This window comes from Stegodyphus dumicola, chromosome 5 (assembly GCF_044657685.1).
Source record: "Stegodyphus dumicola isolate Sdum_Otavi_A_Nest chromosome 5, ASM4465768v1".
NCBI lineage: Eukaryota > Metazoa > Arthropoda > Arachnida > Araneae > Eresidae > Stegodyphus > Stegodyphus dumicola.
Window position 1 is genome coordinate 125,673,111 of NC_140772.1, and position 16,827 is coordinate 125,689,937.

Below are 16,827 nucleotides of genomic sequence, written 5' to 3' on the forward strand. Positions count from 1 at the left end.
TGAATTTTTTCTTCTAAAGAAAATTTTTTTAACTAATGAAACTTAAATTGTTCATATTTCAAAACCTCACTCCTAATGTTCTTCAGCATAATTTTTTTTTTTTTTTTTTTTTTTTGTGTGTGTAATTTTATTTGATCTGCCCTACTCTACTATAGATAATTTGTAGAATTTTGTATCAGATTCAACCATTGTTTAATCAGTAAACTTTTGTTTGTATTTAATTTTTTTTTCATCAAAATATGGCACATTATTAAATTTATTTATACTGTAGTATGTACATGAATCTTTAATTTTATTTTCAAGATGTTTAAAAATACAGTACTTACATATTAACGCAACCAGGCCAAAATTCACATAAATCGCCAAATTTGGCGACACTAATTATGGCAACCCTACGTGTTATATGTAGTTTTGTAAAAAGAATTTATTTGTAAAAAGAAAAAATAACCCTCGGCGTGTACTACCACAGCAATGGGTTTTTGGTGGAATTTGCCGAGAAAAGAAAGAGACTTTTTTGGTTACTGTACCTAACAGAAGCGCCATTACCCTGATGGAAAAAATTTGCGAAAATATCAAGGAAGGAAGCGTCATTTATTCGGATTGCTGGAAAGGATACAATACAAGTGAGTTCGAAAATGCTCGATTTCTGCATGGAACTGTTAATCACAAATATAACTTTGTGGATCCCAACACGGGCGTTCACTCACAACATGTAGAGTGCATGTGGGGCTCAGCCAAATGGCGCAACAAAAAACAGAGAGGAACAGCCCGTCATCATCTTGACTCATACCTTATCGAATTTGGCTAATCTTTCGAATATGGTAACAGGTATTTTGGCGACATTTTGGTAAGGCAATAAAGGTTACTAGCTAGGACTTTAGCAGTGTACATGGATAAAGTCGAGTGTGCACAATGCCATTTTTGTGCAATTCTGGGATGTTTTTTAAAGTGAAAATAGGTCGACATGTACATGGATGATACCGTGCATGTGCAATTCTTAAAAATGCGGCAAGCAGTGGGCGATTCTGCACTTTCTCCCAATTTCACACCTAATCGTCCTCATGATTAAGCACTTTTGTTCCATAAAAGTTCTTGCATAAACGTAATTCGGCTAGCAGATTGTTGAAAAAAAATGTTGAGTTAAAAAAAAAAAATGCCTTTACTTTGTGAAAACAAAATGGCGTCCGAAACAAAACTAGCAGGGTTGGTCACCAAATTTTTGCCAAAAAATCACCAAGTTACCATAATCCAAAGATTAGCCTCGAATTTATATGGCACCAAGCTCAAGCTGTTAATGGCGAAGACGGTTTTCAATCAGTGCTAAAAGCAATAGCCAAAAGATTTCCACCGAAAAAATAATTCTGCAACTTATTCAAATTCGAAACCGGAAGGGTTTAATTGCTATTTTATATTTTAAAACAAAATAATATAAAAAACTGTATTAAAAACTATCTGTAATTAATAAATGTACATTTTCTTTCTATTCATACTTTTTTACTCAAACTTACAAATCGCGCCAACCTGGTTGCGATAATATGTAAGTACCAAAAATACTCTTGAGTTTTCTTTCCCTACTCAGGGTTTATAAGTGTAAAATTCTTAAGAAAATTACAAAATGAAATTTGACTACTCAGCCGCTAGTAGTCTAATTTATTTTAAGAATTTCTAGATGTGGTAGCTTAATAGTTATAAGAGCTTTTTCATTCTTTTAAAACTTTCTCATGCTGTCTAAAACATAATATGTTATTTTATACATTATGTATTGCAGTTCTGAGTGCATATTGTAACTTAACTACTTGAAACTTTAATTTCAAACTGTATATCTTCAGAGTTTTTGAATTTTTATTAGTGCATTTTATTTAAACATTTTATTTCTTTTCTTTTATATTTTATTTTATTTTGTTTTGATATATTTGTATGTTTTGTTTAATTTGAAATTAGTAGAAATTTTATTTTGTAATATACTTTTTTTTAATAATTATGTTTTATTTTTTTAATGTTTTATTTGTTGTTTCTTTAAATTTTTATTTAGTTCACATTTTTAAGAATTTGTTTTGTGCATTATGAGTGGTGCTGATTACTGTAGAATTCGAACTTCTGATCCTGAAGAAATGAGCAATTATGAATCTCTGTTTTTGTTGGAGGATCGCATGTATGGTGTTTTATTTTACTTTTGGTAGTTTTATCTAGATTATATAAACTGTATTTGTTTAATTCAAAAAATTAACATTTCTAGGAAAGCATATTTCTTAAATAGTATATCATTGTAATAAACTAAATTTAGAGACAGCTAAAAGTTATGTATTTTTGTCATGAAAGCAAATGAAACCAAGTTTTTCTATGCTAATTGAGGATGCAATAATGATGCATTCCTTATGATACACTCACTATATATCAAAAGTTTTTTTGATAAATATGAAAAAATTCTTGGAGAGGAAGTGATTGCTTGTAACATTATTTATATATGCAAATAATCAGACTCAGATCCATATAAAAGTAAGATTATGAAAATTAAAGTTGAATCACAATTGAAATTGGTATTTTAAAAATATCAAACAGTGAATAAAAAATTCCTTCCCTAAATTCCAGTCAGAAACTATTCTTAATGTTTTAAAACAACTTTCTGTAATAATAAAAACTCACTAAAAGTTGAGAAAGGATTGCTAAATACTATTTGCACTTTGGATTTACTATTTAGTGACCAAGCAGGAAATAAAATTTAATAATAAATTACAGAGTTTGTAAGGTCCTTAAGTTTTTTGGAATCGATTTTTGGTCCTTAAAAGTCCTTAATTTAAGACCAAAATCAGCGGAAGGTCCTTAATTTTAATCATGCAAATTTTGAGGGTTTTGTTGTGTAAGACAGAATGTGTTTTTAATCTCCGCTTGCTCACTGCATTAGTTCCTGCCAGATCTGATAATTTGTAACTTTTTGTCTTTGCATTATCACTGCTGACATTTGAATTTGTATGACGATAGACTTACTGAGTCAGCTTAAATTAAAATTAAATTGACCACTAGTCCACATTTTTTTGTTTGAATTTGATTGTTCTTGTTTAATTACATCGCCACAAACTGCATTGAATTGGTTAGCATAAGAACATGTCTTTAAGCTCTTTTTAAATAAGAGGCTTATTCAAACTTTTGTCTGACTTTGTAGTTACTTTGAAACATAGCGTAACTTGCTTCACGTCTGTCGAGAGTTTTTAGACTATTTATCTTTTACTAGATCAAGTAAACCCTCATAGATACATTGTGGAGAGGTTGACAACTTAAGAGATAAAGCACGCAGAAACTAGTGAGAACATTGGTTTGCATATTGAGAGGAATTTCTAATTCTTAGTAAAGATGCTTAAGAGAAGGAAATCGGTATAAATTAGACAAAATATCTGGCCAGGCTTCAAATTAAAAAGATGCATAAATATTTTGTTGAGTGTTTTTGCTACAAAACATAAATATTTTGTAGCTTTTAATGTATAATTATCCTAATATTGTTTAAGAATCAATGACATAAATTGCATGTATTTTAAAGTATGAAATTTTATTAGATTGTGATTTTAATAGGGACTTTTAACAGTATTGTTAAAAAATAAGTAACATTTAATAGTGGTCATGTAAATTCATAATGACTAAGGTTATCTAACTACCTGCTTTAATTTATAACTAACTGCTTACCCTTAAAAATTATCTCTGCATATTAAAGTGAGTTATTGCCTTTCATTATTCCTTAACGTGGTACAAGGTAGAACACAAAAATGTAAAAATTCATGTAAAACTTATTCTTCAGATCTAGTGAAACGTAAAATAATACAAAGCAACTTAGTGTCACCTCTGGTGCTTTAGTGGCTTATTGGAACCTTAAAGTATATTAACTGAGTTACAACCCCTGGAACTCTACATGGAGCTACAACACTCACTGCAACAGACAGAGCCCAACTAACTTTCAAAACTAGCTAACCGTGCCCACATTAGGCCTTTCAGTTTTGTTCTGATCAGCAGGTCTCTCTCTAGGCAAGAAGCAGCAGTGACAACAACCAGTCTTTTGTTATAAATCATTCTGATTATGATTTTACTTCTCATTTTAATCTATAACACGTGACATAAAATCTACCTGCTATTTATTAAACGTCTAGATTGAACAAGTAACAAGACCAAAAAAAAAAAAAAAAAAAAAAAAAATCAACGTGAAACCAACTACTAGTAAAACGTAAATAAAATGTCAGTTATCTTCTTTCAAATATGCCGAACTATTGTAAATGTAAAATATTTAATGCTGTTTGATAAATTTCATAAAGTATATTTTATGCTCAAACTTATTAATGATTATGTTATTTAAGTTATGTTTAATAATAATGTATCCTACTTACAGATCTATTTTATTTTTTGGATGGTATTACAAAAGTGAAATTCAGGCATTGATAATATTTTTAATTGAATTTATTAATTTGTTATTTGCTCATTGGTCCTTAATTTGTTTCATTAATGGTCCTTAAAAGTCCTTAAAAGTACTTAATTTCAATATGCAGAAATGTGTATGAACCCTGAATTAGAACACTTTTGAGCCTAAAATAGATTTCCTGGTTATTTTGCATTGTATAAAATTATGTTAACTTTATTTGTGAAAGTGTATTCTACTGAAAATTAGTTGTTCAAAAATAGAATATAATTTCATTTGCAAATTCAATTTAAATTTACTTAAGTAATTTTTTTCTTGAAAATCATTTATTTCTCTAGATTGTAATTTATTTATTTATTTCCTGCCAATATTTTATGAAAAATAATTAACCTTGTTACTATAGCATTTAGCATTGTTACTATAAAAGAATTTATACATCCTCTCACAAATAGGGGTATGACAGTGACCAGTGGCAGTGTGACACTGAATAAAGATGAAAAAAACCTAATTGGAATAAGTATTGGAGGAGGAGCTCCTCTTTGTCCCTGCCTTTATATTGTGCAAGTGTCAGAGAATGGACCAGTAGCTACAGATGGAACTTTGCAGTGTGGAGATGAAATAACAGCTGTGAATGGAGAATCTGTGAAAGGAAAAAGCAAGGTGGAGGTAGCAAAGATGATTAAAAGTGTAAAGGTATTTATTTATGTTACATAATTAATTATAATTCTTCAAGAGGTAATTTTTGTGTATTTAGGAAATAAAAATTTTGAAAAGTATTTTCTAAAATAACAATCTTTATTTTTTTTTTATTCCCAGTTTTCGTTAAAGTAGACTGAAGGCTGTGCCTTGTATTATCACAAAGTTGTTTCATTTATCGCCAAGTTGTTGTTCCATTTATGGTAACCTGAGTAGTTGAATGTTATGGAAACCCTATTATGACGTAATTGGTTTCGTTATTGCAGTAAATTTTGAATTATGGGAAAAGATTTCTAAGGGCTTGTGGTGTGTGTTGGTTAAGAAGTACATTGCTTGTTTTGTGATTTAGACAGTAGAATGGCTGAATGTGGTAAGATTAATTTGAAGCATCTGTATGATTTGGAATGAAAGGGAAAAAGAGTTTTAATTGAGTGGTCTGTAAATGAAGGTTTACTTAAAAGTTATTAGAAGTGTCCTGTTTGTAGGAAGGAAATACATATGGTCGAACGGAAGATATCAGCACTACAGAGGATATTTTTTACTATTATTTTTGTCAATTTATGTGGCGTCACCTGTATCCAGATTCTAGTTCAGATAATTTTAGAAAGTTTTTGGATGCTGGTAAGGAATTTTGTTTGAACTGAAGAAAGGGAAATTTCTAAATAAGGTAAGTGGAAATTTTCTTTGTGCAGTGCTAAGATGAATTTCCTTTTTATGTTATTTGATTGCTTGATTTAAAATGTAGTTTATTGAGATTATGTATTTTGTATTGGCTGCTCCCTTGAATTTTGTTAAGTGAATATAGATCGTGTGTACATATTCACTATATTCACTTAACAAAATTCAAGTCAAAGGAGTGTGCAATGCCAAGTTTGTACAATTCTCTGATTTTTTTTAAAGTGAAAATAGGTTGATCTGTACATGAATAGCGAGTTTGTACAATTGTTTGACCTGTTATTTTGCCTTTGTGTAGTGGCGTTTTTTTTTTTTTTTTTTTTTTTGCCACTACGCAAAGCCAAAATAACAAGTCAAAGAATTGTACAAACTCTGTATTCATGTACCGCCAAAAATCGCAAGTTTTTGCCAAGTGTCACCTGTGAATATATTTTTACCCCAGTTTTTATTTGCTTAATTAGAGATGATATTTTTAGTCCTTTGGAAAAGATGATGAAAAACTTTAGATTAATCTCTAAACTGATAAATCATATAACTCTACTGATGTCACAATGCTGAAGAAAATTCACAAATGAAAATCAGTTGTATATATCGATCTTCATTTATATTAATAATGACAGTGCAGTAATGGATTCCTCAGGAGAGAAGGATCGCATTACAGTAACTGAAAGAGAACTGTTTTTTAAAAGATCATATTTTTTAAGATTTTAAGATAATTTAATTTTTAAAAGATCAGAAAGTCAGATTTTAAAATATGTCACAAAGCATATTTTAATTTTTCATCATATTATCTTAATGCTTTGGATTTTGGAATATTTTTTTTAAAAAATTGTTATTGTAAATTTTATAATAATTCATATTATTTATTTCTAAATGTATTCAAATCTTCAGATTTTTATGTTTTTTGTTATTTTTATAAGAAAATTACCCTATGCATTTAGCTAGCATCCACATATTCACTATCGTATTTCTGTGTCTCGACTTTATCATTATCTACTTCCAGAGCTTGATTCTCATATTTCTGCTTTTAAGTAACAATTTATCATAGAGCAACCTAAATTATACTTTTGTACAGAGTGATAAGGCAATACAATTTGTTTCATGTATCTATTTTCTATTTTTTTAGGGTGAAGTTTGTATAGCGTACAACAAACTACATGCTGATCCTAAGCAAGGGAAAACTTTAGATATAAGTATGTTATTTAAACAAAAATAATAATAATAATAATAATATTGTAAAATATTAAATGCTTTTATAAAAAACTTTTGGTATCTTCAGACAGAAATATATTAAATTTTTTATATTTATTTCAGTTCTTAAAAAAGTCAAACATCGTGTAGTAGAAAATATGAGTTCTGCCACAGCAGATGCTTTAGGTTTAAGTAGAGCAATATTGTGCAATGGTAATCATGATTTCATTTTTGTTGAAAAAATATATGTTCTTAAAAATACAAATGTTATGTTTTTAAAAATTTATTATATTTTATAAATTTACATTTATATTTTTCAATAAAGGAAAAAATCAAACTGTGAATAATATATATTGCTGAGTTTTCAGAATAAATTATTATATTTTGAAAATAAAATTGCTATATGTAATTAATATGTATATGGAATACAAATCTTGAATTGTGCTCTGTATCTGAACTTTTTAAGAATGCTTGGAATTAAAAATAATAAGTTCATAATATTTTCATGATACCAGCATCTAGTACCTTGATTGCTCTTCAAAAATGTATTCAAGTGAGAATTACCATTAAGTGAGTAAATAACGTATTGAAATTCAGAAAATGTTTAGGGACAGATTTTGTGAAATGAAATTTGTTGTTTACATTCTAATCAAACTATGATACTTCCATTTGCATATTAATTTTATTATAAACTTAGTAGTTTAAAATTTATTTCTATTTACTTGTAATATTATCTTACTATTACATATTGCATTTTAAACCTACTCACTGCTAGCTCAGTGTAATAAATTTTCTTCAGCTGAATTGAATATAAGACCTGCCTAAGTAAACTAGTCTGAAAAATATTCTCATTTTGTTGAAATATAGTTACTTTTATTTGCTTGGCAATACCTTCTTCTGTGCAAAGCCGGTTTCCTATTGTGGTAACACTCAGTTTTTCCTACTGCTTTAAGTCTTAAGAATTAAGTGATAATTCCCCCTTCCTTCAGCTGGCATTGAAACTGTCCATTTTGATTTGAAGCTAGTACTCTGAGCACCAAATAATAGTTTCCTGAAAATGTTTTATTTTCACTTTGCAAGCCAATTACTGCAGTTCTCACGAAAACATTGCTTACCATTTTTCTTTCAAATGAAATATATGCTACTATTAAAGCATTCCATTTAGAAGAAATGTTTTCTGTTATGATTAAAAATAATTTAATTAAAAATATAAATCTAGGTCTTTGTTTGAAAAATAAGCAAAGCAAATAAACATGCATAATAATACTCTGCACCATCAGGGATGACCACTGATCTGGCATTTAAGTAAATGTCTTCCAGTGTACTGTCATCCTGGCAGATGAAAAACCTCAGTGGGAAAATGGACGGCGTAATTATTGTGACTACTCAAGATTTACAGAATGCAGGACCTACATAAATACACAAGGTTCATAACTTATAAGGTTTATAACATATATATACCAGGTTCACTACATAAGTATACAATGTTCTGGTGAGTACATTCATTGTGCAAACTGATACACTTATTGCTTCTTTTCATGCATTATTTACTTTCTATTTACACCATCTTTAATGATTTCGATGTGCGTCCATATGTACCCCAAAATCGTGATTAACATTATATACATGAGGGGATTGAGTTTAAGCAAAAGTGTGAAACATTATACAGTGCATATATACAGTTCTGTTACAGCAGTATATAAAATTAAAGTAGTTAAAAAACATTTTCATTGACCTTGAAGTTCTTTATGAATGTTCAACTGCTGTATAAAGGCATTTTTAGCAAATGCGAGAAGTAGTGAGAGTAATTAAATATATGGTACGTAAGTAACTGCATTTACAATGTTGTTTTCTATACTGTACTATGAACCGATTAACTTAAGCTATATGCCTGTAGTTTGTAGCTGAATATAGCTAACTCAGAAAGTGAAGAAGCTAGACTGATATTCCTGTTACTTTGTGGTGATACGTTGAGTTATTGCAACTAATACTGAGGGTGTGGTAGTTGTAAGAGGAGTACAGTCAAAAGTCGTTAATCTGGACGACCATAATCCGGAACTCAAAGCTACAAATTTTCTGCGCAGGCGTCAACGCATAATGCGTTCACGCATGCGCATAATGCGTTTATGCATGCGCATAATGCGTTTATGCATGCACATTTAATGTATAACGGACGGTATAAGCTAAGCTAAAATGATCTAATTATCTATTTCAGTTAATGTTACAGATTTCGTCGTTCCTTAATCTTCGAATTGGATCCGGCTTATTATTTTTTTGCAGACTGTTAGAGCAATTTTATAAAAGTAAGCTTGAACTTTCGATTATGTTATCAAGGCTCGTGTTCTTCTTTACTTGCTTTGGAAACATTAACTGTCCTGATTCGGAACAGGGAGCTTACTGAAGCTATGTTCAATAAATTGTGAAGTAGACAATACATACAGGAAGGGTATACGAAACCCTTTATTTTTCTCTCTTTACAATGATTTCCGGAACTTCGGAATACAGAGACCAACCACTTGTGGTCTGAACGTAAGAATATAAAAATATTAACTAAAACTCTAACTAAACTAACTTTGGATTAATAAACAAGTGCCTAACTCCAAGATTGGCCGTAAATTAACGAAAAGCCGTACGTAGTACAGAGAGCTGCTAAAACTACGATACGTTTAAAATTATCACGAGGATTAAACCTCTGGCCTTGAAGGCAACCAGCAACCGAGTAAAACTACTATGGCAAGCGGCCTGCTTCTAATAACTCCTTCCTCTCTCTTGCTTGGCAAAAAGCCACAACTTAAGTACTTGGCGTTAGCAAGACAAATTTGCATAAATAAGTTAAAAGCTTTTAATTCTGGCTGGAAGTAGAAAATAAGAAGTGATAGTAAAGATTTAAAATAAAATAAACGTTAGTAAAACTTAGGATCCTTCCATACTTCCCGCCAGAGTTAATTAGTTTGAAACTGAGGTCTAAAACGACCTTGTTGAAAACTTTTAGCTCTAGAATCTAACATGAGGCCAATCTTTTACAAACATTTCTCACTAGAAACTAGAAATTAAATAAGTCGTTTTTACATTATCAACTCCATGGACAAGATTGTTCATCTGTACTGCATCTAAACAGGAGTTTCTTAGTTGAAATCTGGTTCCTTCCAGAGATCTGGAAGGAAAACTAGTTTAATGAAATGTTACACAATTAAATGGCAAGTAACATGAATACTTCTGTTTCTCTTCTAACATTCTTATTTCATTCATGACGTTATTTAATTTTCTCCCCGTGCTCTCTGACATGTGTTGTAAAGGAAAACACCAAACACGAGCATGTCTATGTACAAGTGTTCAACACTACCGCCTGCAATCAAAACGCTAACGTGTTAAAATTCAACATAACAAGACCTCAGAACACACCTTATATTCATCTCTAAACCCTGAGGTACTATTCTGAAAAGTGGCTAACTCTGAAGTGTAGCGTCAGAGAGCTTAACTACATTCATTCAACCTTTAACACATATTCACAATAATTTGCTCTTTTTACAGTCACACAAATAAGTAAAAAAAAAAAAAAAAATTTTTTTTTTTTTTTTTTTTTTTTTTTTTTTTTAAGTGTGTACGAAACCCTTTATTTTTCTCTCTTTACAATGATTTCCGGAACTTCAGAATACAGAGACCAACCACTTGTGGTCTGAACGTAAGAATATAAAAATATTAACTAAAACTCTATTGGATTAATAAGTGCCTAACTCCAAGATTGACCGTAAATTAATGAAAAGCCGTATGTAGTACAGAGAGCTGCTAAAACTACGATACGTTTAAAATTATCACGAGGATTAAACCTCTGGCCTTGAAGGCAACCAGCAACCGAGTAAAACTACTATGGCAAGCGGCCTGCTTCTAATAACTCCTTCCTCTCTCTTGCTTGGCAAAAAGCCACAACTTAAGTACTTGGCGTTCGCAAGACAAATTTGCATAAATAAGTTAAAGCTTTTAATTCTGGCCGGAAGTAGAAAATAAGAAGTGATAGTAAAGATTTAAAGTAGACACTGCTAGGAATTTTTAGGTGCTCATAAACACATGAGTCTGTGTCTTGTTTTCCAAATCTGTGAAGGTAAAGGACCATTGCCTGTGTAAAATAGGGTCTGTGCTCCACTATGTGTCTTTGTAATGCATGAAACTTTTGGGAAGAACTAGTATGTCCTTCTTCCTGTATTTTCATCATCCCATCTCTTTTGCTACTCTTTTATAGATAATTTAGTGTAGTTCTCTTCAAATATGACAATGGCCTGGTTACTTGGCTTTCGAGTTGATTAGCTGCAAATTTAGCATGTAAGTCTGCTATTTAATTCCCAAATATTCCCACATGTGCGGGAACTCAGACCAGATTGGTCGTAGAAGAAATTTTTATGTGTTCTGTACTACTGACTCCTACTTCCTTGTCCTCGAACTGCCTCCAAGCTTGAGGTTGAGTTGCTAAGTAGTTGTCGTTTGAGCTATATGAAATTTGGTCAAATTGATTACAGTCAAAAGTCGTTAATCCGGACTCGTCAGGACTTCGGCAATTCCGGATTATAGATCATCAGTTTAAATCTGGTAAGATGGTATGCAGAAATTATAAAATTAAAAATATGAAAGTGTAATTTATGAAATAAAGAACAATTATGATCTAAAGGGTATCAAAATTTACAAAAAAAAAAAAAAAGCTTAATATTTATTTGTTTACTTTATTAAACATTTCTTTTAATGTAAGTTGCTTCGTTTCATGTGATAATACTTTCTCTTTAATTCTATAAACAGACATAATTTCTTGTTCAGTTACAAAGTTCGGCTGTTCAAGTCCCGTTAATTGCTGTGCCGAGAATACCGACTAACTTGTCAATCGAAATTTTTTCGTTTTCAGTAACCTCTCTGTCACATTCTTCATGTCTTTATCCATTTTTTGCAGCAATTCCACTTTTTGTTTGATGAACATCGAAACATACTTTCGTTTTGTACGATCCTTTGGGAGCTCCAGAATCGGAAATTCTATTTGACATAATCGAAAGTTCAAGTTTACTTTTATAGTATTGCTCTTACAGTCTGCAAAAAATAATAAGCTGGATCCAATTCAAAAATTAAGGAACAACGCAATCATCAACATTAACTGAAATCGATAATTAGATAATTTTAGCTTATACCGTCCGTTATACATAAAATGCGTACGCGAAAACGTATTCTGCGCTTGCGCACACTCATATGCGCAGTCGTAAAAGGTCTTACGCGCACGCATAAATGCCTATGTGCATGTTTCAACGCGGCGCATGCACAGAAAGTTTTTAGCTTTGAGGTCCGGATTATAGATCATTCTGAATTATGGTTGTCCGAATTAACAACTTTTGACTGTACTACTTTTATTGCAAAGAAGCTCTGCCTGAAAGATGGAATTTTCCCCTTCTAGGCATTTTTTCAAGTTTTGACCACTTCCTTAAAGCATGCAGTATGCACAACTTGTGCCCTCTTCAATTTTTAAGTCTTCTGTATAAATGGCTTGGGCTTTCTCTTCGTATTTTGTAAGTGCACTGTGTGCGTTAAGTCTGACTCTGTCAGGTCTCTGACTCTGCCTGTCCCAATATGATCGGCTTATACTTCTCATAGTTTGTGTGAATGAATGATTTCTGCCACAGGGTTACATTCTTTTCAAATTGCAGTGACCTTACTAGTAAGGATTCTGTCTACATTTGTAGGTCAAGTGGAGGGATGCCGTCAACACTTGTAATGCAGCAGTAGGAAATGTTCTGTACACTTTGCGTATGATCAGTAGCTTCATTCTCTGTCCTGTTAAGAGAAACCTCCTCATATGGGCAGTGAGCTTCCTGTCCCATATGGTGGCTCCATATAAAATAATTTTCTCCGAGATTGTATTTTATCAGGTTTTTTGGAATTTTTATTGGGGTACACCAATGAAGTTTTGTTTTTCTGATCATGATGTTACTTAGCTGATTCAATTTTTGTTTTATCTCTTTGAGTTGATTGCTCAGGGAGCTTATATCCATTTATCTCCCAGTTGTTCATATATCTCATATATGCGGCCATTGATGAAAAGGCGAAAGTAACATCTGGCCAGCCTTTTACTCTGTTATTGTCGAATGTTGGCCTTGAATCTTCTGTGTTTACAACCATCTGTCTGTGGTCTGTCACATATTCTAGCAATTTCTATACTCTAGGACTTGACTCTATGTTTCCCATAAGGGGCTGGTTGAGTGTCTTAAGATGCTATCTGTTTTTTTTTTTTTTTTGTTTGAGAGATTGCAGTTGGTACAGCTAATTGTTATGGAATTGCACTTTGCTGACAGATGTCACTTGCCACACTTGGAATAGGCTGGCTGTGACTTCCAGTTATGTCTATTGTGACCAAATTTCTGGAAGTTGTAACACTGTCTCATGTGGAAATATTCTTTGAAATTGAAAACACTTAATCCAATGTAAATTATTATTATTTTTTTTTTGTCAAGTTTGTATTTGGCCTGGTCCCTTGGCCACTAGCCTAGTTCTTTCCAGAAGGAGGATAGCACCTGCCATTGGCCACTAGCAAATAGCAAGTGCTAACCTCCTTCAGAAAAGAACATTTTGGGAATATAACCTCCTTCATATTGCTTGAGATCAAACTACAGGTTAAGGTTCAGGTTGTAGTGCAGCGGACAAAATAATTTCTGCCTGAATATATACTCTCTTAGATATACAGGCAAAAAAGTGCTCTTTGTATTTATATGTATAATACTGCTATATATATGTTCCTAAACGTATTGTTATATGTATGTCATTATGTCCCAATATGTTATATATTTACCTTTATGTTATATATTTGCCTTTATGTTCTGTACTTATCATTATGTTCTATATTTACCGTTATGTATTCGAGTATGAAAGGATCAAACTACAGAAGGCCTCTAGTGATGTGTGTCTCTGTGATGATGTACAGTCAAAAGTCGTTAATCCGGACTCGTCGGGACTTCAGCGATTCCGGATTATCGATTTTTCCGGATTATAGATCATCAGTTTAAATCTGGTAAGATGGCATGCAGAAATTACAAAATTAAAAATATGAAACCGTAATTTATGAAATAAAGAACAATTATGATCTAAAGGGTATCAAAATTTACAAAAAGAAAAAGCTTAATATTTATTTGTTTACTTTATTAAACATTTCCTTCAATATAAGTTGCTTCGTTTCATGTGATAATACTTTCTCTTTAATTCTATTAAACAGACATAATTTCTTGTTTAGTTACAAAGTTTCGCTGTTCAAGTCCTATAATTGCTGTGTTGAGAATACGGACTAATTTGTCAATCGAAATGTTTTCGTTTTCAATAACCTCTGGGTCACTTCCTTCACTATCGGAAGCGAATTATAATGACGAGGAACTTGATTTAAATCATATCAAAGACGGAGATGAAATACTACACTTAGTACGGAATTATAAACCAAATAAAATAAAAACATCTGCCCTGAAGATAAGGATAGTGCTGAGAGATCAACTTCCAATCCGCAGCGTGAAATTGATAAACAAATTTCAGATTTCATAACATACTTTCACTTTGTAGATACAAATTACATATTAGTAAATATATATCGGAAATTCTATTTGACATAATCTTTCTAATCTATCATAATCTAATAATGACGTTTCTGCCCCCCCCCCTCTGCCGCAGAGCAGTGTGAAATTGATAAACAGATTTCGGATTTCAAAACATACTTTCGCTTTGTAGTAAATATATATCGGAAATTCTATATGACATAATCGAAAGTTCAAGCTTACTTTTATAAAATTGCTCTAACAGTCTGCAAAAAATAATAAGCCGGATCCAATTCGAAGATTAAGGAACAATGCAATCTGCAACATTAACTGAATTAGATAACTTTAGCTTAGCGTATAACTCCGTTACACATTAAACGTGCATGCGCACAAACATATTCGCAGCCGTAAGGGTCTTACGCGCTCTCGTAAACGCCTGTGCACATGCGTGAACGCGGCGCATGCGCAGAAAGTTTGTAGCTTTGAGGTCCGAATTAACGACTTTTGACTGTACTATCTTGTGGCACACCAAAGACTATTATTGTATGCTTTGGGATCTGGGCACTCTTACAGTAGGGAATTATCAAGTTCTGGCATTTCTTTGATGATGGAACTCAGTTTTACAAGATCTGATTTTTCTCTGCACCAGATAAGCAATTCTTGGGAATGTGGATTTAAACCACGTTTATGCCTACTTTGCTGTTTTATGCTACTGACCAGTTACTTTTGAACGCTCTCAATATTGAGATTCGTGTCCTTGCTTTTAACAAGTAGAACATGATCAGGTTGTTTAGTGACTGGAGATACCTGCTTCGATCTTCTGCGTTTGTTTACCACTATCGAGAAACCTTCACTTGTTGCTTCTTCTTTCTATTGACCGGCCACTGTTTGCTGAACTCATTCATTACTTATCGTCACTGCTGAGTACTGCTGCTTCAAGCTTAGTTGGTGTGAAGCTCTGCTGTTCTTGTTTAGAAATGATCTCTTGCTGTGCGGCAATATTCAAAATTTCTCAAATATAATCCTGAATCACCTTGTAGTCTGCTTTGTAAAGCTTGGATTTTTTCCTGAACTTTATAAAATGACTTGACCTAAGGTGGAAAGTATTAAGTACTGTGACCAAAGTTGGCTGTCAGAAAGTAATGAGATTACAAAAGTGGCAAGCTATGGTGTGAACCATGCTCGACTTCATTGTTAATCTACAACTTATATGGGAACACAATATTGCAGTATGCAAAAATGCTATTATATTATCAACAGTTAGAAGAATACCAATAGTTATACATGCATAATACTACAATAAGTAAAACAGTCAGAAAAATGCATTTTTTAATAATAAAAATATATGTGAAAAATTGAAGGGAATGCTTAACAAATTCTGCTGCAGTAATTTGCTAATAAAAGAAATACTTACTGCTGGAGTGAATATGAGCATAGTATACCAGATTGTATAATAATTGACACCGAAAACGAGAATTAAATGCATAGAAATTTAAGTAGTATTGTATGTTTAATCAGAGCACAAGTATATAAACATTTATTGAGTAAAGCACTAATACTCTTCTACTTTCCTAGATAATTATTTAAGTATATCCATCTGGACTTAATAAAGTTAGACCTTATGTATTATGCCTATACGCATATAATTAATGCAAAAAGAAATAACTCATTACAATTAGGATATATATTCATTTTGAAACATATTACTTCTTGACAGTTAAAAAAGGCATGGTGACTTTCTTACATAGAAATATTAAAACAAGCAAGAGAAGTGTTAAAAAAAAAGACTGCTGTTTCCTTATTAATTACAAAATACAATTTGAAAAAAGGTAATTCACAATGGAAAAGCAACTTATTCTAAAATTATAAAAATTATATTGTTTGACAGGGAGCTAAATCTTACCCTGAATGATTGGAGAACTTCATGGATGAATACCATCAACTTGACTATTCATGTACTAATAATTCCATGTTATTGCATGAGTAATCGTGTGTTAATCCAATGGGAGATTCCAGTGGAGTTGTACTAGAGTGATGCCATCTATAATTTAGGCATTCAAAAAATAATACCTTCGTATAAATCTACACTTTTCACACTTTCTGTTAGTATAAAACACTTGATGTTATTACAAAGCACTACACAGATGCACAATGAGAAAAATTATGATTAGTAACATTCTTAGATGCATTTCACCATTGTGGGTGAAGGTGAATCTTTCTTTTTCGCCTCCTGCATCCAGTATTAAAAAATGACTGTACTGATTGCACTAATAGTCATATAAGCATAAATTTTGCACTTATCTCTTCGTCTTCTCTTACAGAATCCAA

General features: G+C 31.8%; 1 protein-coding gene across 2 annotated transcripts in view; it reads left to right on the forward strand.

The window, feature by feature from the left end:
• The window catches only part of PICK1 (protein interacting with PRKCA 1), a 113,666-nt gene that overhangs the window by 430 nt on the left and 96,409 nt on the right, over nt 1-16,827 (forward strand). Inside the window, exons 2-5 of one of the 2 annotated variants that reach the window (XM_085817031.1) lie at nt 2,033-2,152; nt 4,849-5,089; nt 6,894-6,960; nt 7,082-7,171. In XM_085817031.1, the coding sequence (XP_085673157.1) occupies nt 2,064-2,152; nt 4,849-5,089; nt 6,894-6,960; nt 7,082-7,171 (487 nt within the window). In that variant the 5' untranslated portion in view covers nt 2,033-2,063. The remainder of the gene's footprint in view (nt 1-2,032; nt 2,153-4,848; nt 5,090-6,893; nt 6,961-7,081; nt 7,172-16,827) is intronic. The other variant, XM_085817032.1, reaches the window with a different exon arrangement.